This window comes from Pistacia vera, unplaced genomic scaffold (assembly GCF_008641045.1).
Source record: "Pistacia vera cultivar Batoury unplaced genomic scaffold, PisVer_v2 Contig1141, whole genome shotgun sequence".
In the NCBI taxonomy this organism is placed as follows: Eukaryota; Viridiplantae; Streptophyta; class Magnoliopsida; order Sapindales; family Anacardiaceae; genus Pistacia; species Pistacia vera.
Window position 1 is genome coordinate 35,671 of NW_022195184.1, and position 16,868 is coordinate 52,538.

A 16,868-nucleotide genomic window follows, 5' to 3' on the forward strand; every position below is an offset into this window, starting at 1 on the left:
TTCAACAAATGAAGTCATTCAAAAAAAGGGCAAACAAAATCCCTAAACACAACTTAACATTATTTCAATCTAATCTAACATTCTCTCTTCCTTTGTCCTTTTCATATCCATTTCCAATTCTTCCAAAAACTTCTAACCCTACCCTTCTTTGTCTTTTACTTTGCCCTTACAAATTTATTAATTAATTGAAAATTTCTTTTTCTACTTTTTCTTTTTTGTTTTTATTTTCTTAAGTTCTATTCTAAGCAACCTCACAATCTGCTAGGACTTGGAGATAGATTTTGACCGTTAAATAACTTAGATCTTCCTCTTTTCTTTAACCCCAATTAGGGTTTAACATTTTTTTTTTTTAAATTTCAATTTAGGGCTTTTCTTGTACCAATTTGTGTACCCATTAAGCTTCAATTGTTTTTCTTCTTTCAAGACTCTTAATTCGCTTACTGGGTTACTGGGTTTTCGAGGAAAAGAGGTAAAGATTGTTCTTTTAACACTGTGTGTTCTTGTATATAGTTGGGTTTATCGTCATTGATCCATCTCTTTTCCTTATGCAGGAAAAATATGAACTTGTGTATTCTTTTGGTGGGTTTTGAAGAAACTATTTAGAGGAAGCTGGTTGAGTTAGTTTTTCGAAGAGAAACGCAAGATGATTGCGGAGAAACCCGGTTGGGTTAGGCATGAGGGAATGCAAATTTTCTCCATTGATATTCAACCTGGGGGGCTCAGGTTTGCTACTGGTGGAGGTGACCACAAGGTATATTTACTTCTCATTACTCTGCATGTTCTATTTGGTTCCTAGTGAACTGCACAATGCGAATACCGAGCATTTTAGATGTGTTTAAACGGAAAATTTTGTTTCTATTCAAAGTTCTGTTCTCTTTTCTTTACTTATTCCACTATACGGATGTTTTAAGTGAAGCTTTATTTATTAGCTCTTCTTCCACTGTGATTTGATATTGCTAGAATTTGTGCTACACATTATGTTTTTTCTTCATTGATTATTGCTATGGGCTCATTGGGGTGCAATGTGTTAATTTTTATATGTGTGTTTCTTCTGTTTCAAAACTCTTGAAGATCTGTTACTCTATGTGGCAATTTTGTGTGGCAGTGGCATCTTTTGTATGTATTGTTATAATCCAGTGCTGCTACATACTAGAGCCAGCATAAAGTTGACATTGTAGGTGGAGCTGATGATAATGTTGGTTGAATCAGTGGTGCATATTCATGGTTCAATTTTTAAATTTTAACATATTGCAACAATAATTTTAGCAGTATAAAATCTTTAGTACTTGCAACTGTATGGAGCTATGGATTGTTAATATAACTTTTCTAGTTAATCGCGAGCGACTGGGTTCCACTCTCATACATGATTCCTGAAGGCTTTCGATGTAAATTTGTTCAGTTACATTGCTTCAATGGCTTTGATTTGCAGAGCAGTTGCTATATACATAAATTTTTTAATTGTTATTCTCAAGCATGATTACTATTTTTCTCCTTCATTACTTGCAGGTTCGAATTTGGAACTTGAAGTCTGCTGGCAGGAGTTTGGAAAATGATGAATCAACACACAGGCTTCTTGCAACCCTCCGTGATCATTTTGGGTCAGTCAACTGTGTTAGGTGGGCTAAGCATGGTCGGTATATTGCATCAGGGTCTGATGATCAGGTGATTTTGGTTCATGAGAGGAAACCTGGTTCTGGAACTACTGAGTTTGGTAGTGGAGAGCCCCCAGATATTGAGAACTGGAAAGTTGCTATGACTTTGAGAGGACACACTGCCGATGTGGTAATTAAATTGATGCTATTGTGGTGATGTTTTGACTTCAAATAAAAGCAAAATTGTCCATTCTCCTGTTTTTGAATTGCGTTTATTTTGGTCACTTTTTTCCACTAACGAATTCTTTTGTTATCAAAATACCTGTTTTTGCATATAAAGAGAACAAAACAAATATATAAACAGATTAAAGTGAAAGATTTAGCTTAACATGTCACTTGAATGTGTTAATTTGAGATAATAATTGCTAATAGTTCCTCTGGTACTGTCTAACTGGGGAACTATATTTTCATGCGTAAAGTAGGTGGATCTTAATTGGTCTCCTGATGACTCAATACTGGCTAGTGGAAGTTTAGACAACACCATCCACATATGGAATATGAGCAATGGCATTTGTACTGCTGTTCTTAGGGGTCATTCAAGCCTGGTTAAAGGAGTTACTTGGGATCCCATTGGTTCCTTCATAGCAAGTCAATCTGATGATAAGACTGTCATTATATGGCGAACAAGTGACTGGAGTCTTGCTCACAGAACAGATGGCCACTGGGCAAAATCAGTATGTTCTTAATTGTCCAATTTCCTTTCTTTCTGAGTTTTGGTTTTGTTTCTAATGGGAGTGTGTCCTTTTCAGCTTGGATCTACGTTTTTTAGACGGCTTGGATGGTCTCCCTGTGGCCATTTCATAACAACCACTCATGGTTTCCAGAAGCCAAGGCATTCTGCACCTGTTCTAGAGAGGGGGGAGTGGGCAGCAACATTTGACTTCCTAGGACATAATGCCCCAATTATAGTGGTGAAGTTTAATCATTCAATGTTCAGGAGGAATTCTGCCAATTCACAGGAAGTGAAAGCTGCACCTGTTGGGTGGACAAATGGGACATCTAAGATTGGAGGCAAAGAATCTCAGCCGTATAATGTTATTGCAATTGGAAGTCAGGATCGCACTATTACTGTATGGACGACTGCAAGTCCTCGCCCTCTCTTTGTAGCCAAGCATTTTTTTTCTCAAAGTGTTGTGGATTTATCCTGGTAAATTTATAATGTTCTGGCACGAGAGAACATTAGGTTATTGATTTGTGTCTTCCATTTCAATTTTGACATTTATGTTTTTGCATCCAATGTCTCTTTTTTTCCTTCTCATAAATTGTTCGTTTCCAAATTCTTGAAACAGGAGTCCTGATGGGTATTCACTTTTTGCCTGTTCCTTAGACGGAACAGTTGCTACTTTCCACTTTGAGGCAAAAGAACTGGGTCATAGACTGAGTGATACTGAACTTGATGAGTTAAAGCGGAGTCGTTATGGTGATGTCAGAGGTCGACAGGCAAATCTAGTAGAGAGTCCGGCACAGTTATTGCTTGAAGCAGCCTCAACTAAGCAAAACACAACTAAAAAAGTGGTTTCAGATGTTCAGCCAATTCAGACACCTTCAAAGTCTACTGTCAATGTAGAGGTTACCACAAAGACTTCTGAGCCTCAGGTTGATGATGGGAAGAAAAGTGGGGCAGCTGCTGGTGATGGTGGGTTAAATAAAGTGGCAACTTCAGGCCGAATTTCCAGTCCAGTAAAACAAAGAGAATACAGACGCCCTGATGGCAGAAAAAGGATCATTCCAGAAGCAGTGGGAGTGCCTGTTCAGCAGGAAAATATTACTGGTGGTGCGGCATCTCAAACGCTGGAGTTCCCTTCTGTGCCATGTGATAACAGAAAGCATAATGGGGTGGTTCCAGCGGATGGTGGTACGAGAGAAGTTGTGAGGGGAACACTTGGCAGAAGCTCCGACATAAAGGAGCGTACTGGAGTTACTGCCAAGGCTAGTGTTTCTGAGAGCCTGGTTATTGAGAAGGTTCTGGTATCTGCGGGCGGAGATGGAAGTGTTAATGTGGAACAATCTGGGAGTGCAAAGGCTTCTGGTTCTTTGGCTGCTAGCAGTACAACTCTTTCTATTAGGGTATTTGATAAGAAAGAAGTGGTAGATACTATACCAGTTTGCTTGGAAGCTCGTCCTAGAGAGCATGCTGTAAATGATATTGTTGGAATGGGGAATACATGTATGATGAAAGAAACAGAAGTTGTTTGCACAAGAGGAACCCAAATTCTTTGGTCTGATAGGATTACTGGGAAAGTCACTGTTTTAGCTGGAAATGCTAACTTCTGGGCTGTTGGGTGTGAAGATGGTTGCCTGCAGGTAAGTTAATACCAGTTAATCCAACCTTTGCTTGTTAAATTTTTGTAACTGTCTGCTTAACATGGCCATTGGCTTATAAGTTAAAGATGCTCTCTCAATATAGTTAAGTCATAATACTTTGGTTTTTGCTCATCTCATATCGCTGTTGTGAAAATTTATCTTGATTGATTTTGGTTTTTATCACTTCTATATAAATTTCTGATGCCATTGTCAAACATTTTGTTCTAGTTATTGATGTTTGTGAATTTCCACAAGGAATCTGTAGTTTTTATGCCTAGTCTTTTAAATTTTATGTGAATTTGGATTGAATACTGCGAATCTAATTTGTATTTAGATTAAAAAATAATGTGTATCTTCTGAAGAATGGTTATGCCATTGTTTAGAATTCTAAAGTTAGTCAAGCATCCAAATGTACATGTGTAGATGAAACTCTTAAGAAACAATTTACTGTAGTTTTGGCATATGGTTGCCAATGTAATATATAGCTGCACAACTTGATATTAGTAAGATAAATGTGAGAGGCAGGGACCATTCTCAATGAAGAGTTATTTTTTAATTTTATTTTTCTGTATGAATATTCTAATATGCTAAGCAATATTGAAATTATTGAGAGAGTTCTTGCTGCTGATTTATTGTACGCTGAGATTGAATCTGCAAATTAGAGCTGTCAGAAATTCAACTTTGTTTCCATATGACCACAATGAGGAAAATTGAAAATGAAACAACAATTTTTATGGTAATGCAGATTTGGTTTTGGAGGCTGGTTCTAAAGTAGTTATTTTGATGTCCTCTATGCGTCCTCAATTTGTAACTCAAATCCGTAGACAAATTTCATCTCATAGCAATATGATTTTTATTCATTCACGATTTATAACAATCAGGGGTTTGTGACCCTTCTCACCTGGTAACTTATCCAAAATATCATTACTTCTTATTTAGACTTCTGTTTTTCTATATATGCATTAACACCTCATTTGTTTCTAGCTTTCAACAGCTAGAACTGTCTAGCTTTGTAATAATTTTTTATTTTTATTTTCTTAAAGTCTTGCAAATATACTACATATGGGAGATTAGCATGTTCCTGTTTTTAGTGGACTTTGATCCTTAATTTTATCTCTTTTACAGTCATGTATGACCTTCCCCCTCATTTCATGGTTTTATCTGGCTAGAGTCATGTCATCATAATAATAACCAAAGTCACCCACCAACTGTATAAATTAGTCTTACCTTGTGTTTTTCCCTGTCACATTTCTTATGATTCTGGTGATAATGGTTATTAACTTGGCTTGTAGAGACATAGGGCTTTTGATAAGAATGCAGTGATGAGGGTAGAATTGATTGTTGTGGTTCATGATGGTGCTGATGCTTGATGAGGTAATTACAGTGCAGGAGTTTGAGTGATTGATTTTGATCTAGATGGTCAATTGGGGTGCCTTAGATCATTCCTGTTAGAAGCTCAGATTGCAGGTCTCTATAATAACCAGTGTGGTTGTGAATGCATTGGAATTTGAGAGACAATGAAAGTTCCAGTTCTGTAACAAAGTATTACATGGATGTGAACTAGTATTACTCAAGTTGTAAACCTTTTCTCCCTAGAAATATGATCCTTTTGTGGAATGATTGCATCCAAATTACGTTAAATGTATAAAATTTAATACATATTTGGTAATAGGATTTTGCCAACTTAATTTCTAAACTTTCTTTTCAAATATATATTTAGGATGTCAAAATTGTTTTTGATGAACATAATAAATTATCTTTTTCCCTTTCCTTTTCGGGTACATTAAGTAATACCTAGTAGCTAGTACTTGGCCTTCGACCTGACACTTGATTCTGATAACCCCTCATCACAATGGTTGTCCTTTAGTCTGTCTTTTGTCCTTTTTCCTTTTCCTTTTATACCCTTTCAATAGATGTGCTTGTATTAAATTTTATGTGAGAAAAGAATTATACATAAAATTCAATAAGTTGATGAAGAGAGTTTGGAAATTCGTATGATAATCTTTTTGTTCATGTTGAGAAGGTTTACACTAAATGCGGAAGACGAGCTATGCCAACCATGATGCTGGGATCTGCTGCCACATTCATTGACTGTGATGAGAGTTGGAAATTGTTACTTGTCACGAGGAAGGGATCCTTGTATGTATGGGATCTCTTCAACAAGAAGTGTCTCCTTCACGACTCATTGGCATCTCTTATCACTGCAGACCTTAATTCTTCTGCTAAAGGTGCAGGTAGTCTGTAAACTTGGACCTGTATTGGAACTAGAAAATTTGTTACAACAGTTGCTCATAATCCATAATGAAGTTTTAATATTTGGAGTGGGTTTCTTGTGTATTGCCTGACAACTATGTTTTAATTGGATGTTTCTACTTTTCATCACCTTTTCAGGTACAATCAAAGTCATATCTGCCAAATTATCAAAATCAGGTTCTCCCCTTGTTGTTCTGGCCACGCGCCATGCCTTCCTTTTTGACACAAGTCTCATGTGTTGGCTGAGGGTTGCGGATGATTGCTTCCCAGCATCAAATTTTGCTAGCTCCTGGAATTTCGGCTCAGTTCAGAGTGGTGAGCTGGCTACATTGCAGGTGGACGTTAGGAAATATTTAGCGAGAAAGCCCGGCTGGAGCAGGTTTTTATATGATTTGACCCTTTTCTACATTTGAAATTTTTTGAAGAATTATTAGATTCTGTGACAAATATTAAAGGGTCTCTTTGATATAAAATTTAAGTAGAGTTTTTCGTTTTAAAAAAAAAAAATGGATGAAAAAAACTTTATGAAAACTTGTTTGGTTGAAATGAGTTGAAATGTTTTCAAAAATAGTCTTAGGATTCCTAAAAATTAATGTAAAATTATTAAGCAAAAGTTGTTTCCTCAATTTTTTGTAGTTTTTAACTTTGAAAATGATTTTAAAATATTATATTCAACATATTTTTAGATATTAATAATATTGTGATACAACTCAGATATTTTAATTGAATTTTAGTTTTTGAACATTGTTTTCAGCCTGCAAAACAAACAGACCCTAAGAAATTTCTTTTGGGTGAATATTTGTGCTTGTGTATGTGTCTGTTTTATGCTTGTGCATGTGTATGTGCATGTGCGTGCACATCATTTTAGGTATTCTCTACTTTCAATTTATTCTTGAGCTGTTATTATGCTATAAGAATCCTGCTTCTGTAATTTGATCAGTTCTCATATCTTGTAACAGGGTAACTGATGATGGAGTGCAGACACGTGCTCATTTGGAATCTCAGTTGGCATCTTCGTTGGCTTTGAGATCTCCCAATGAATATCGCCAGTGCCTCCTTTCCTACATCCGCTTCCTAGCAAGGTTTGATTCACGCTTATTCTTTTATTTCCCAGATGCATGTAATATTTATACTAGGGAGTAGATTGGATTGGCTTTCTGCTATTATGTTACTAATCATGGTGCTCTTTTTATCGTCATCATCATTACCATCATCATCATCATCATGAAGCAGTGCAATATAACGTTTGCATACCTTTAATTGCAGAGAAGCAGATGAATCTCGTTTACGAGAAGTATGCGAAAGTTTTCTTGGACCTCCAACTGGGATGGTTGAAGCCACATCTGCAGATTTAAAGAATCCAGCATGGGAACCCTGTGTACTTGTAAGGCTTTTTATACACTTTTAAAGTGCCATATAAATTCAATGAAATATTGAAATACATATTTCCTTTGAGCATTGCACCATATAAATACTTTTTTGAGAAGATTTGTTTTGGAATAATACATTTGAGATGCTTTGTGCACTTTTAAAGTGCCATATAAATTCAGTGAATATTGGAATACATATTTTCTTAGCACATAGCACCATATAAACATATTTTTGGAAGAAGGTTTGTTTTGGAACTATACATTTGAGATGCTTTGTGCATCCTGTTCCCTCTGTTGATTTTTATCCATCATTTGTTACTATTTGTACATATATATGCATACATATACATACACAAGACATGCGCATGCTTATGTAGAGGGCTATAGTTGGCTGATATCTTCTGCATGATCCTCAAAGCCACTTCAGATTGTGTTGTAATTTTTTCAACTGGTTGCTAATGTTTTGAAATATCTATTGGTTGATGATTTGATGAGCTAAAAATTTATGCAGGCTTTTATGTGACTTCATGAAAATGCTATTTTATGAGTTAAACGGACTGAATATTTATCATATCGATGCATTGAAAAATGTGTTAACTCTGCCCTGTGGACAAAATAAGTTATAATAGAGCATCTGTTGTCCCATTGACTCTGCCCTGGGGATCCACCTGTCTGCATGGCCTATCACATTGTATCAAATTTAAGGGTACTGTCTCAACAACTGATTTGAGTTCCAGTTCGACCTCTTAGTGTGTACACTGATTAAGTTGCTTATAGCATATTCAGGATATATACAAGCTCTTAGACAGTGACTTCATGTTCTTGTGGTTTTAATGTTTTGAACTATCCTTAAATTTCATGTTTGGACTTCTTCAGGGAATGAGAAAGCACAAACTTTTAAGAGAAGATATTCTTCCTGCAATGGCAACAAATAGGAAAGTCCAGAGGTTGCTCAATGAGTTTATGGATCTCTTGTCTGAATATGAAAGCACTGAAATTAACATAGACTAAAAGGATCCTGCACCTCCCACTAGATCTGCATTAGCAACTGAGAAAACGGACTCTGCCCCACCAGCAACTGATCAAATGGACTCTGCCCCACTGGCAACTGATAAAATGGACTCTGTCCCTACAGCAACTGATCCAATGGACTCCACCCCACCGGCAACTGACCAAATGGACACTGCCATCCCAGCAACTGAGCAAATGGACACTGCCGCGCCAGCAACTGACCAGATGGACTCTGCCCCGTCAGCAACTGACCAGATGGACTCAACCTCAATAGCAACTGACCAGATGAACCCTGCCCCGGAGGCAAATGACCAGATGGACCCTGTCCCACCAGCAACTGATCAGATGGACTCTGCCTTCCCTACCACTGATCAAAAGGACTCCGCTACATTGGCTACAGATGGGAAGGAATCTGCATCTTTAGCGTCAGATATAGTGAATTCAGTTTTACCAATGACAGAACAAGTAAATCCTGAGCCCGTTCCGGATCAAGGTAATCTGGCCCCAGCTGCACAAGAATCTGGTTCCTGAATTTTGCATCTTTGGGATGATAAGAATCAGAGGTAATTTTTGAGTATAAGAGCTTACGTACTCATGGTGTTGCTGTAGAGGGAAGTGAAGAAAGATACATCTTTTGGTTTTTGGTTTATTTTGCCCTCTTCAGCTTATTGCATGAAATACATCCTCCTATAGGCTATAGTATATGCAGTAAAAAAGCTATTTCAGTTTAAATAGCTCTGGTTTCTCTCTTAAGTTCGTTGACGCTTCACCTTGGAATGTAACAGAGGATCTCACTCCTTTAGTTAACAAATTTTCAATATCTTCCCGTTTATAGGTTTGTGTAACCAATTTGATGGATTTTATTTCTTGTAAAAATTTTAAGCATAATGTGAATTAGATTAGTGGCTAAGTTAGGTTATCCTCATTTTCAGTTGTAAATTTGTTACCCATATGGGTTAGAGATTTATAGCTAACATCTTACATGGCTCAAAATTTGTTGAGGTTTGACCGTTCGAGGTTGTGACATCTCCGAATCATTTATACTTAAGACTGCTGCATATCGAAGCTGACTACCAGGATTGTATAATTTTGTGATGTTTTATGTGTGTTTTTGTTGGCTGCATCATTTTTTTGCACACAATCTTGAATATCAGAATTTGTTTGTGGTGTAGGAAAATTAGATATGTATTTCGACCGTTTTTGTTCGACTACGCAAGTATTTGTCTAGCTTGAAGGTATAGTATAGATAATTTGAGATTCTTTTTTAAGGGCTGATCCTTGATACATTTAAATTTCAGAGGCTTATGAAGTGAAGAATTCGTATTAATGAATGGGGGTTATTTAATTCTTTGTTTTTCCTAAAGGTTTGATGTAATATAAAATGGATGTTGAAATTTATTAGGAATTTTCCTTGTACTTCATTCTAAAATCACTTTGGATTTTGCCAATCAAGTAATGAAATGTGCATACGAAAACGAAATTATAAATTATTAAACTTGTAGTTTATTGTTATGCTTCTTCTCAATACCACAGAGAGTCCCTTGGAATGTAAATGTATGATCCTGGAAACCTTTACAAACTCAATACATGAAATCTATTTAAAAAATAACTGATTAATATTTAGGGAGGAAGTAAAGGAACTCAAAAAATTCTCTCTTATTTTCAACTCTTTTTTAGGAAATAACTTCAAGATTCTGTGAGAGAGTTTTTAGAAATATACATTGAAATTGCTAATTAAACATACAATAAAATCTCTATACTCTATATAAGAATAATCTCTATATAATCATAAAAAAATTTAGTCTCAACTAAAGATAATTATAAATAAGAATAAACTTTACATTGTAATAAATTATAATTTTTCTAATTCTCGTCTTAAAAAAGTTGTTTTCACATAGTAATAATTATATGTATATTACTAAAAAAATATATGCTATGTTATATTAAAGGTCTAAAATAAAATAAATTTTTTATCTAAAGTTGTTTGGGACAATGAGTTATGCTTTAGGACACCTTCTTGTTAAAACCAAAATATTTCTAACTTCTCAAGCATGTTTATAGTTTCTTGGCGTGAAACTTCTTGTATTTTCTTACTATCATCGTCAAGTCATTTCTCTTCTTGTCTAATTACATCAAGATTACTAAAACAATGAATTGAAATCTTAATACATACTACTAAAATGTGAATTATAAAATAAGAAATCAAAACAGTAATTTTTGTAACTACATATCTATTAAGTTATAACCTTTTTATAATAATAAATTAGTTTAATTTCACTATTGCAACTATAGAAAAGTTTTACTGTATATTTTATAAATTACGTGTAAATGTTCTAATTATGGAAAGAATTAGATGATGATAAATTAAAAATTAAGGCATTCAAGCACGCAACTAAGTTAATCATACTCTCCCTCATGTGGTTAATGTGCAAAAATGTAAAATATAAGACACATTAATCCATATCAATAAAGATTGACTCATAATCTAATCTCACAAACTCTCTCTCACAATCCTGACGTAACAGCTCGCAATTGGTTAGGCGGGGTTTTATCAGAAACTAATTGCGAGCTACCATGTCGGGGTTATGAGAGAAAGTTTGTGAGATTGAGTTATTAATGTAGTATTGTCCAATCCTTATAATGTTAAAGATCAAATGTTTGCTACTTGCTAGGTTAAAGGTACAACTATTAGTAGAGACACATCAATTGAGGTGACTTAGCCTCTAAACTTGGTTACATTAAGATATGAGTTTATCTAACTAAGAGTTACTTCCTTAAAACTTGTATGCAAACATTCTCCAATTGTGACCAAATTTTGATATCACCTACCATGATCAGACAATCACTACAGCAATATTATTTCTTTAAGAGTAATACTACAGCCACCGACGGTAATGCATCGAATTTGTGCACTGAATGACGTGATAAAATCCTGACCGTTGATTAATATTAAGTTAAAATTAATTAACGGTCAGGATTTTGTTACGTCATTCGATGCACAAATTCAGTACACTATCATCGATAACTGTATTATTTTTCTTTCCTTAAACTGATCATAAGTCAACAATTTGAGGTGACTTCCCGAGGTACAATACTTGCTCAAGAAACATATGAAACATGGACAGAATCACCGAAAATTTAAAAGATGTAATAAGTATTTCTTGGTTTTTCTTTTTAATATGGTTGAAAGTTGAAACTTTCAACTAAAAAAATAATGATAACAAGACTAGTAGTACTAGAAGAAACAAAATGTTGGCCTTCGACTTATTGGCTCGTTTATGTGTAAAAACGTAGGATACGGTTTGATGAATCATATTGGAGAGGACCATGAATCAACTAATAATTATATTGAAATAGGTTGGAGAATTGACATGTTGATGAATATTAATTATAGTTGATGACTTAGTTGAATCTTTTGAAATCCAAATATCCTACTCCAGTCCTTGATATTTTGATTTGGCTAAATATTACATAAACATTTGTTGATGTTGATCGTCATAAATAATAAATTGAATAAATGAATCCTCAAAATTAGGTAGACTTTTATTGACGAAATGGATCTTCTAAATCAGAAGTTAATTAATTGTCAACATGTGTCAATCATCATAAACAAGAAATGTATGGGTTCTTAGGACTATTATGTGATAATTGTTGAAATTGAAAGTAAACACGTTACAAGAAAAACATGGAATAATAATATAATACAATGATTTATCCTTATTTGTTTCCTTTAAGGAACCATGTCTAAGATTCAAATAGAGCAATTTTATTGAATATTAGAAAATTGTAGAATACAAATATGAATAGTATTGACAACTTACTTTTCTCTTTTAACAATAATAATTTATACTACAGTAGATGATGGGGTACTTTGAATTATGTCTTCAATTTAATATAATTTAACAAATATAACTTGTGCTTAAGAAATTTGACCTTAAGGTCACACAATTTGCCGTCTTAATTTTATTTAGGGACTTGTAGTTTTAACTTATGTACAAACCAATTACTAACTATATTAATCATATTATTAATGTCTTCACTTTCTTTTACTTGTTAACAAAATCTTAAAAGCAAAAGGGTGATCGATCATTCACCTTTATATATGTTTAATTTTTGATAAATTTTAGTTTGGTGAAATGCTTTATATGACAAAATTAGCTGGATTCAAAACGTGTTTAATTACAAGTGTTTTTACAGAAATTGTTTTCCAAATATATAAGAATTAGAATTTCTACAAGTAATGTAATTTCTTTTCTAAGCTAAATGGATTAAATAAGGTATTTTATGTATCTAATTTAGCGGATTACTATTTACTATCAAACAGAAATAAAAAAATCTTTTGACTAGCTATTGAAAATGTTTGCTTCAATCGATTCAAATATATTAAACTTGAGAAATAATTTTGTTTAAATAAAGAAACAGAGCTTAATTTATATTTTAAAAACCTTTATTTTTTGACCATATGAGAAGCCATATGATTCGGGGCCTGTTAGCAGGAAATTGTCTCCTGATTAGATATTGACTTTTTCAAGCTCTCTAAAATCATCCCTTCTTATTCGTCTTCTTGTCACTATAATCTAATAACTTAAACGAAACTTGATTCACCATTATAGTATATTATAATAAACCTTTAATTTTCGGTCTGAACAAAGTTAATTATTTATCATTTCAATAGACGACATTGATTGTTTACCTATATGTCCAAAGAAATTGACCAAGTTTTCGACACTTTGCACATGGTCCAATTGCTATATCTTATACACTTTCTTAAATTTTGTCCTTCTTTAATATGTCTGTATTGTTAATAATAAATTAGATTGTTCACCAGTGTCCTACGATATTGACCTTGAGATAAGCTTGCTCAAGGTCTTCTCCATTATTATATTCATTAGGGCAAATTATTAAGTGTGAATTGGTCGATCGACCGGGCCTAACTACAGTGATATTTCAAACCTATTTTTGGCAGCAATTCTTTTTCTGGGCATATTTAACATACAACAGTTAGATCAACTTCCATTTATGTTCTTTAAAGAAAAATAAATTACTATTTTAAGATGGGAAACATGGACAAAAGATGTATTATTTAAAAGATTATTAAAACGTTCATGGTCTTTCCAGCGACCATCTCACCAAATCCATAAAGAGACTGCTCACCTAATTCTAATTTACCAATATTGATTAGGGATATTCATGTCACCGATTATGTAAACCATAGTAATAAGAAATGCATCGAGACTTGTCGTGTCGAAATTATATGTTAAGCCACCAAATTTACATCCTATTTGAGCCAATTATAACAGAATGCTTAACATGAAAACGATTTGCATGCTTAATTTGTTGAGATTTGTTTGATGGCAAAGCAAGCTTATATAAGGACAAAACTTTTCATTCATTATATTAAATATATCATGTGAGATATCATTCAAGATCTCATCTTTGTAGTGTTCATATTTTGAATGATCTTACAAGTTACAATAACAATTGCTAATAAGGATTGTTTTATTGATCAAGTGGTTAATTTTTGTGAGAAAAGCTTGTATTTTAAACATGTTATCGCCGGTGTTCACTATTCTTTTTTTTTTTTTTTTAAACAATTGGGGTATCTGATCTAACTTGTACAGATTTTAGCTAATTTTTAAGGTTCATTGAACACCCTACAAACCTAATATTCTAAGTAAACCACAAATGTAAAGATATAAAGAGAGCAAATCTATCAATAGTGCTGTCTAAATCTAGTATATATATTTTCATCCACTAGCTCACTTTGAAATAAAATAACAATAGAAACAATAATTATTAATTATAAGAGTCCACAATGGACATTATTAGGGTAAACTTTACACCCTAAAGGTTTTTATAATATCATAAGAAACCCATACCCTAAGTTATTTTAATAATTAGAGATGTGAAATAATGCATGATTTGTTCCCTTTTCCAATTTTTTTATAATTCATATTAACAAAATCTTATATCTCTAACCATCTTTTTAATTAAAGGCATAGGAGGTTTGATGATATTCTCGAAATCATTGAGCTATAAGGGAAAGGGAGATAAAGGTTTTAAACCATATTATTTATTGTGAAATACACCATGTGGGAAACCTGGACGAGAAATTAAGCATCCACCTTGAAAGGAATGTGAAAACGTGAAAAAATTAAGCTACATTCCCATACAGAAGAAGAGGAATTTTTTTTCTTCTTTTTCTTCCTTAATTATATTTTGGAATGTAAGCCATATGCAATGTATTTCTTAAATGTGCTCCATAACTTGTGACATTCTTTGCCCACAACGCCCATAAATTAAGCCGTCGGCGATGGATGTGTTGACCGTTGAAGGATCCCAAACCCAGTAAAGTAAAATTAATTATATGATGGCCAACTCCTAGTGTTCCAACTTCCAACCTCGTAGTCCCTTGCTTTGTCCTATTTTTACTAAACCAACTGCCCTTTAATCTTTGATTCAGGGACTGGAATTCAAGACTTTTGAATACACCATATCCATTCAAACTTTTATTCTAAGATGAGTATTAGTCATACCGTTCTCACTTCTCAGTCGGGTGTGAAGGGACATATTGCTATTTCCAGTACTGTTATATATATATATATATAAACCAATGAAATTAATCAAAAGGATTCCGAGTGTAATACTATAGATGAGCTAATGAAATTAATTAACAGGGTTTCAACTCACGTTCCACAATGTATCGTGTTATTTACAAATATTACTGTACTAAAGAGGGTATTACGAGACAGCTTCGACGCTGTAATAGACCCTTTTTCCTTTTATTGTTAAGAATCTTATAAATATTCCATCTTTTTAATTTTTTTTCTTATTTTGTTCAATAGTTTTCAGAATTCAGATATTTTTATAAATAATAATAATGCAATATAAAGCCTTCATAAGCAACAAAACAATATTATAATCGAGACCGAGACCGAGACCAAGCAAATAATTAATCAAAACATGCGCGCAATGGCCTTCCTTACAGCAACAGGATGGGCAAGGAGAGAAACAAATAAATGATCCCACTGTCATTATTCCAGGTTAGGTGGATCTATGTATGCATTAATTAATTAATTAATTTGCCAGTGAAATTCTTGTATGAATTCTCAGTTTCCGAATGGACATTCATTCACTACTTTAAATTTAATACCTCAATAATCACATATACTTATATACAGTAAAACCTCTCTATAGTCATAATGATGGGACTAACTAATTTTATTACTGTAATGAGGTTATAACTTAATAAAGTTGTAGTTACAAAAATTATAGTTTTGATTTCTTAGACTCCGTTTGGTTCCCTTTTGGGAATACTACCATTAGTATTCCCAATAAAGTTAATAAGTAAAATTGTAAAAACTCACAAAATTATTCAATATTATTCAACTTTTTTTAAACCCCCTAAATTTGTTAATTTAATTAAATACCCCTAAATTTTTTTTTAGAAATTGCAAAAAAACCCCAGCAACCCATATTTACCAGATTCCGGCCACCACCGTCGGAAAATGACCAGAATCTGGTATAATAGCGCACTACCAGCTGAATCTGGCCGGTAGTGGCCAAAGATTTGACCGTCCGTAGCCAGTCGTCAACGACGGCCAACACATGGTCGTCGTTGACCATCAACGACGGCCGTATCTTTGGCCGTCGTTGACGAGAAAATATGGCCAGATATGGCTATCAATGGCCAGATCTAGCCATAGATCTGGCCTTTGCCGGCCATATCGGCGCACGACCGGCAAGATCCAGTCGGTCATGCGCCGATACGACGACTCCGGCCGCCCTCCGACGGTGGTGGCCGGCTGTCCATATTTAATGGGTGGGTTATGGGTGTTTTTGTTAACTTTTAATATTTTATTATAAGGGTGTTTAGTAAATAAACAAATATAAGAGGTATTTTTATTTATTTCCAAATCCTACATCGTAATACCCGCCCAATTCAACTTTTTTTAACTTTTTTCTAAATTTTTTTCTAAAAAGTGTAAAAAAGTGAACCAAATAGAGTCTTATTTTTTAATTCATGTTTTAGTAGTACAATATTAGGATTTTAATTCATATTTTAGTAGTATTAGAATTTTAGTTCAGCGTTTCACTGGCCTACTTTTGAATAGATAGAAGACCGTGTCTTGGAACCAGCAAAAATAAGTGTCATTGATGAAACTATAAATGCAGTTGATGCATGGTCAATTGATGTGAAACCACAGATAATTGCCAATGGTTTTAAGCATTGCAAAATTAGGACTCCCGATTTCGATGAATTGCAACTTACAAATGA

The 16,868-nt window shown here is 33.9% G+C and overlaps 1 protein-coding gene across 2 annotated transcripts; it reads left to right on the forward strand.

The window, feature by feature from the left end:
* The first annotated feature begins 13 nt into the window (after positions 1-13).
* LOC116144640 (protein HIRA) lies at positions 14-9,890 on the forward strand. 2 transcript variants are annotated; one of them, XM_031430098.1, is made up of 11 exons: positions 14-469; positions 552-751; positions 1,507-1,782; positions 2,075-2,326; positions 2,402-2,799; positions 2,942-3,956; positions 5,980-6,190; positions 6,348-6,588; positions 7,169-7,291; positions 7,476-7,593; positions 8,456-9,890. In XM_031430098.1, exons 2-11 carry the CDS (start codon positions 644-646, stop codon positions 8,588-8,590), a joined length of 2,877 nt encoding a protein of 958 aa, XP_031285958.1. In that variant the 5' UTR covers positions 14-469; positions 552-643; the 3' UTR covers positions 8,591-9,890. The 2 variants fall into 2 exon arrangements, with proteins under 2 accessions (XP_031285958.1, XP_031285964.1); XM_031430104.1 differs by lacking the exons at positions 14-469; positions 552-751 and having other exon boundaries at positions 1,674-1,782; positions 2,072-2,326; positions 8,456-9,887.
* Positions 9,891-16,868: the final 6,978 nt, after the last annotated feature.

What these genes read in the sequence shown, in the direction of transcription:
- LOC116144640 (XM_031430098.1), top strand. Translation starts at nt 644, where the DNA reads ATGATTGCGGAGAAACCCGGTTGGGTTAGGCATGAGGGAATGCAAATT. An exon ending in GAGGACACACTGCCGATGTG is followed by an intron (nt 1,783 to 2,074) that starts GTAATTAAATTG and finishes TGCGTAAAGTAG; the next exon opens with GTGGATCTTAATTGGTCTCC. An exon ending in AGTGTTGTGGATTTATCCTG is followed by an intron (nt 2,800 to 2,941) that starts GTAAATTTATAA and finishes TTCTTGAAACAG; the next exon opens with GAGTCCTGATGGGTATTCAC.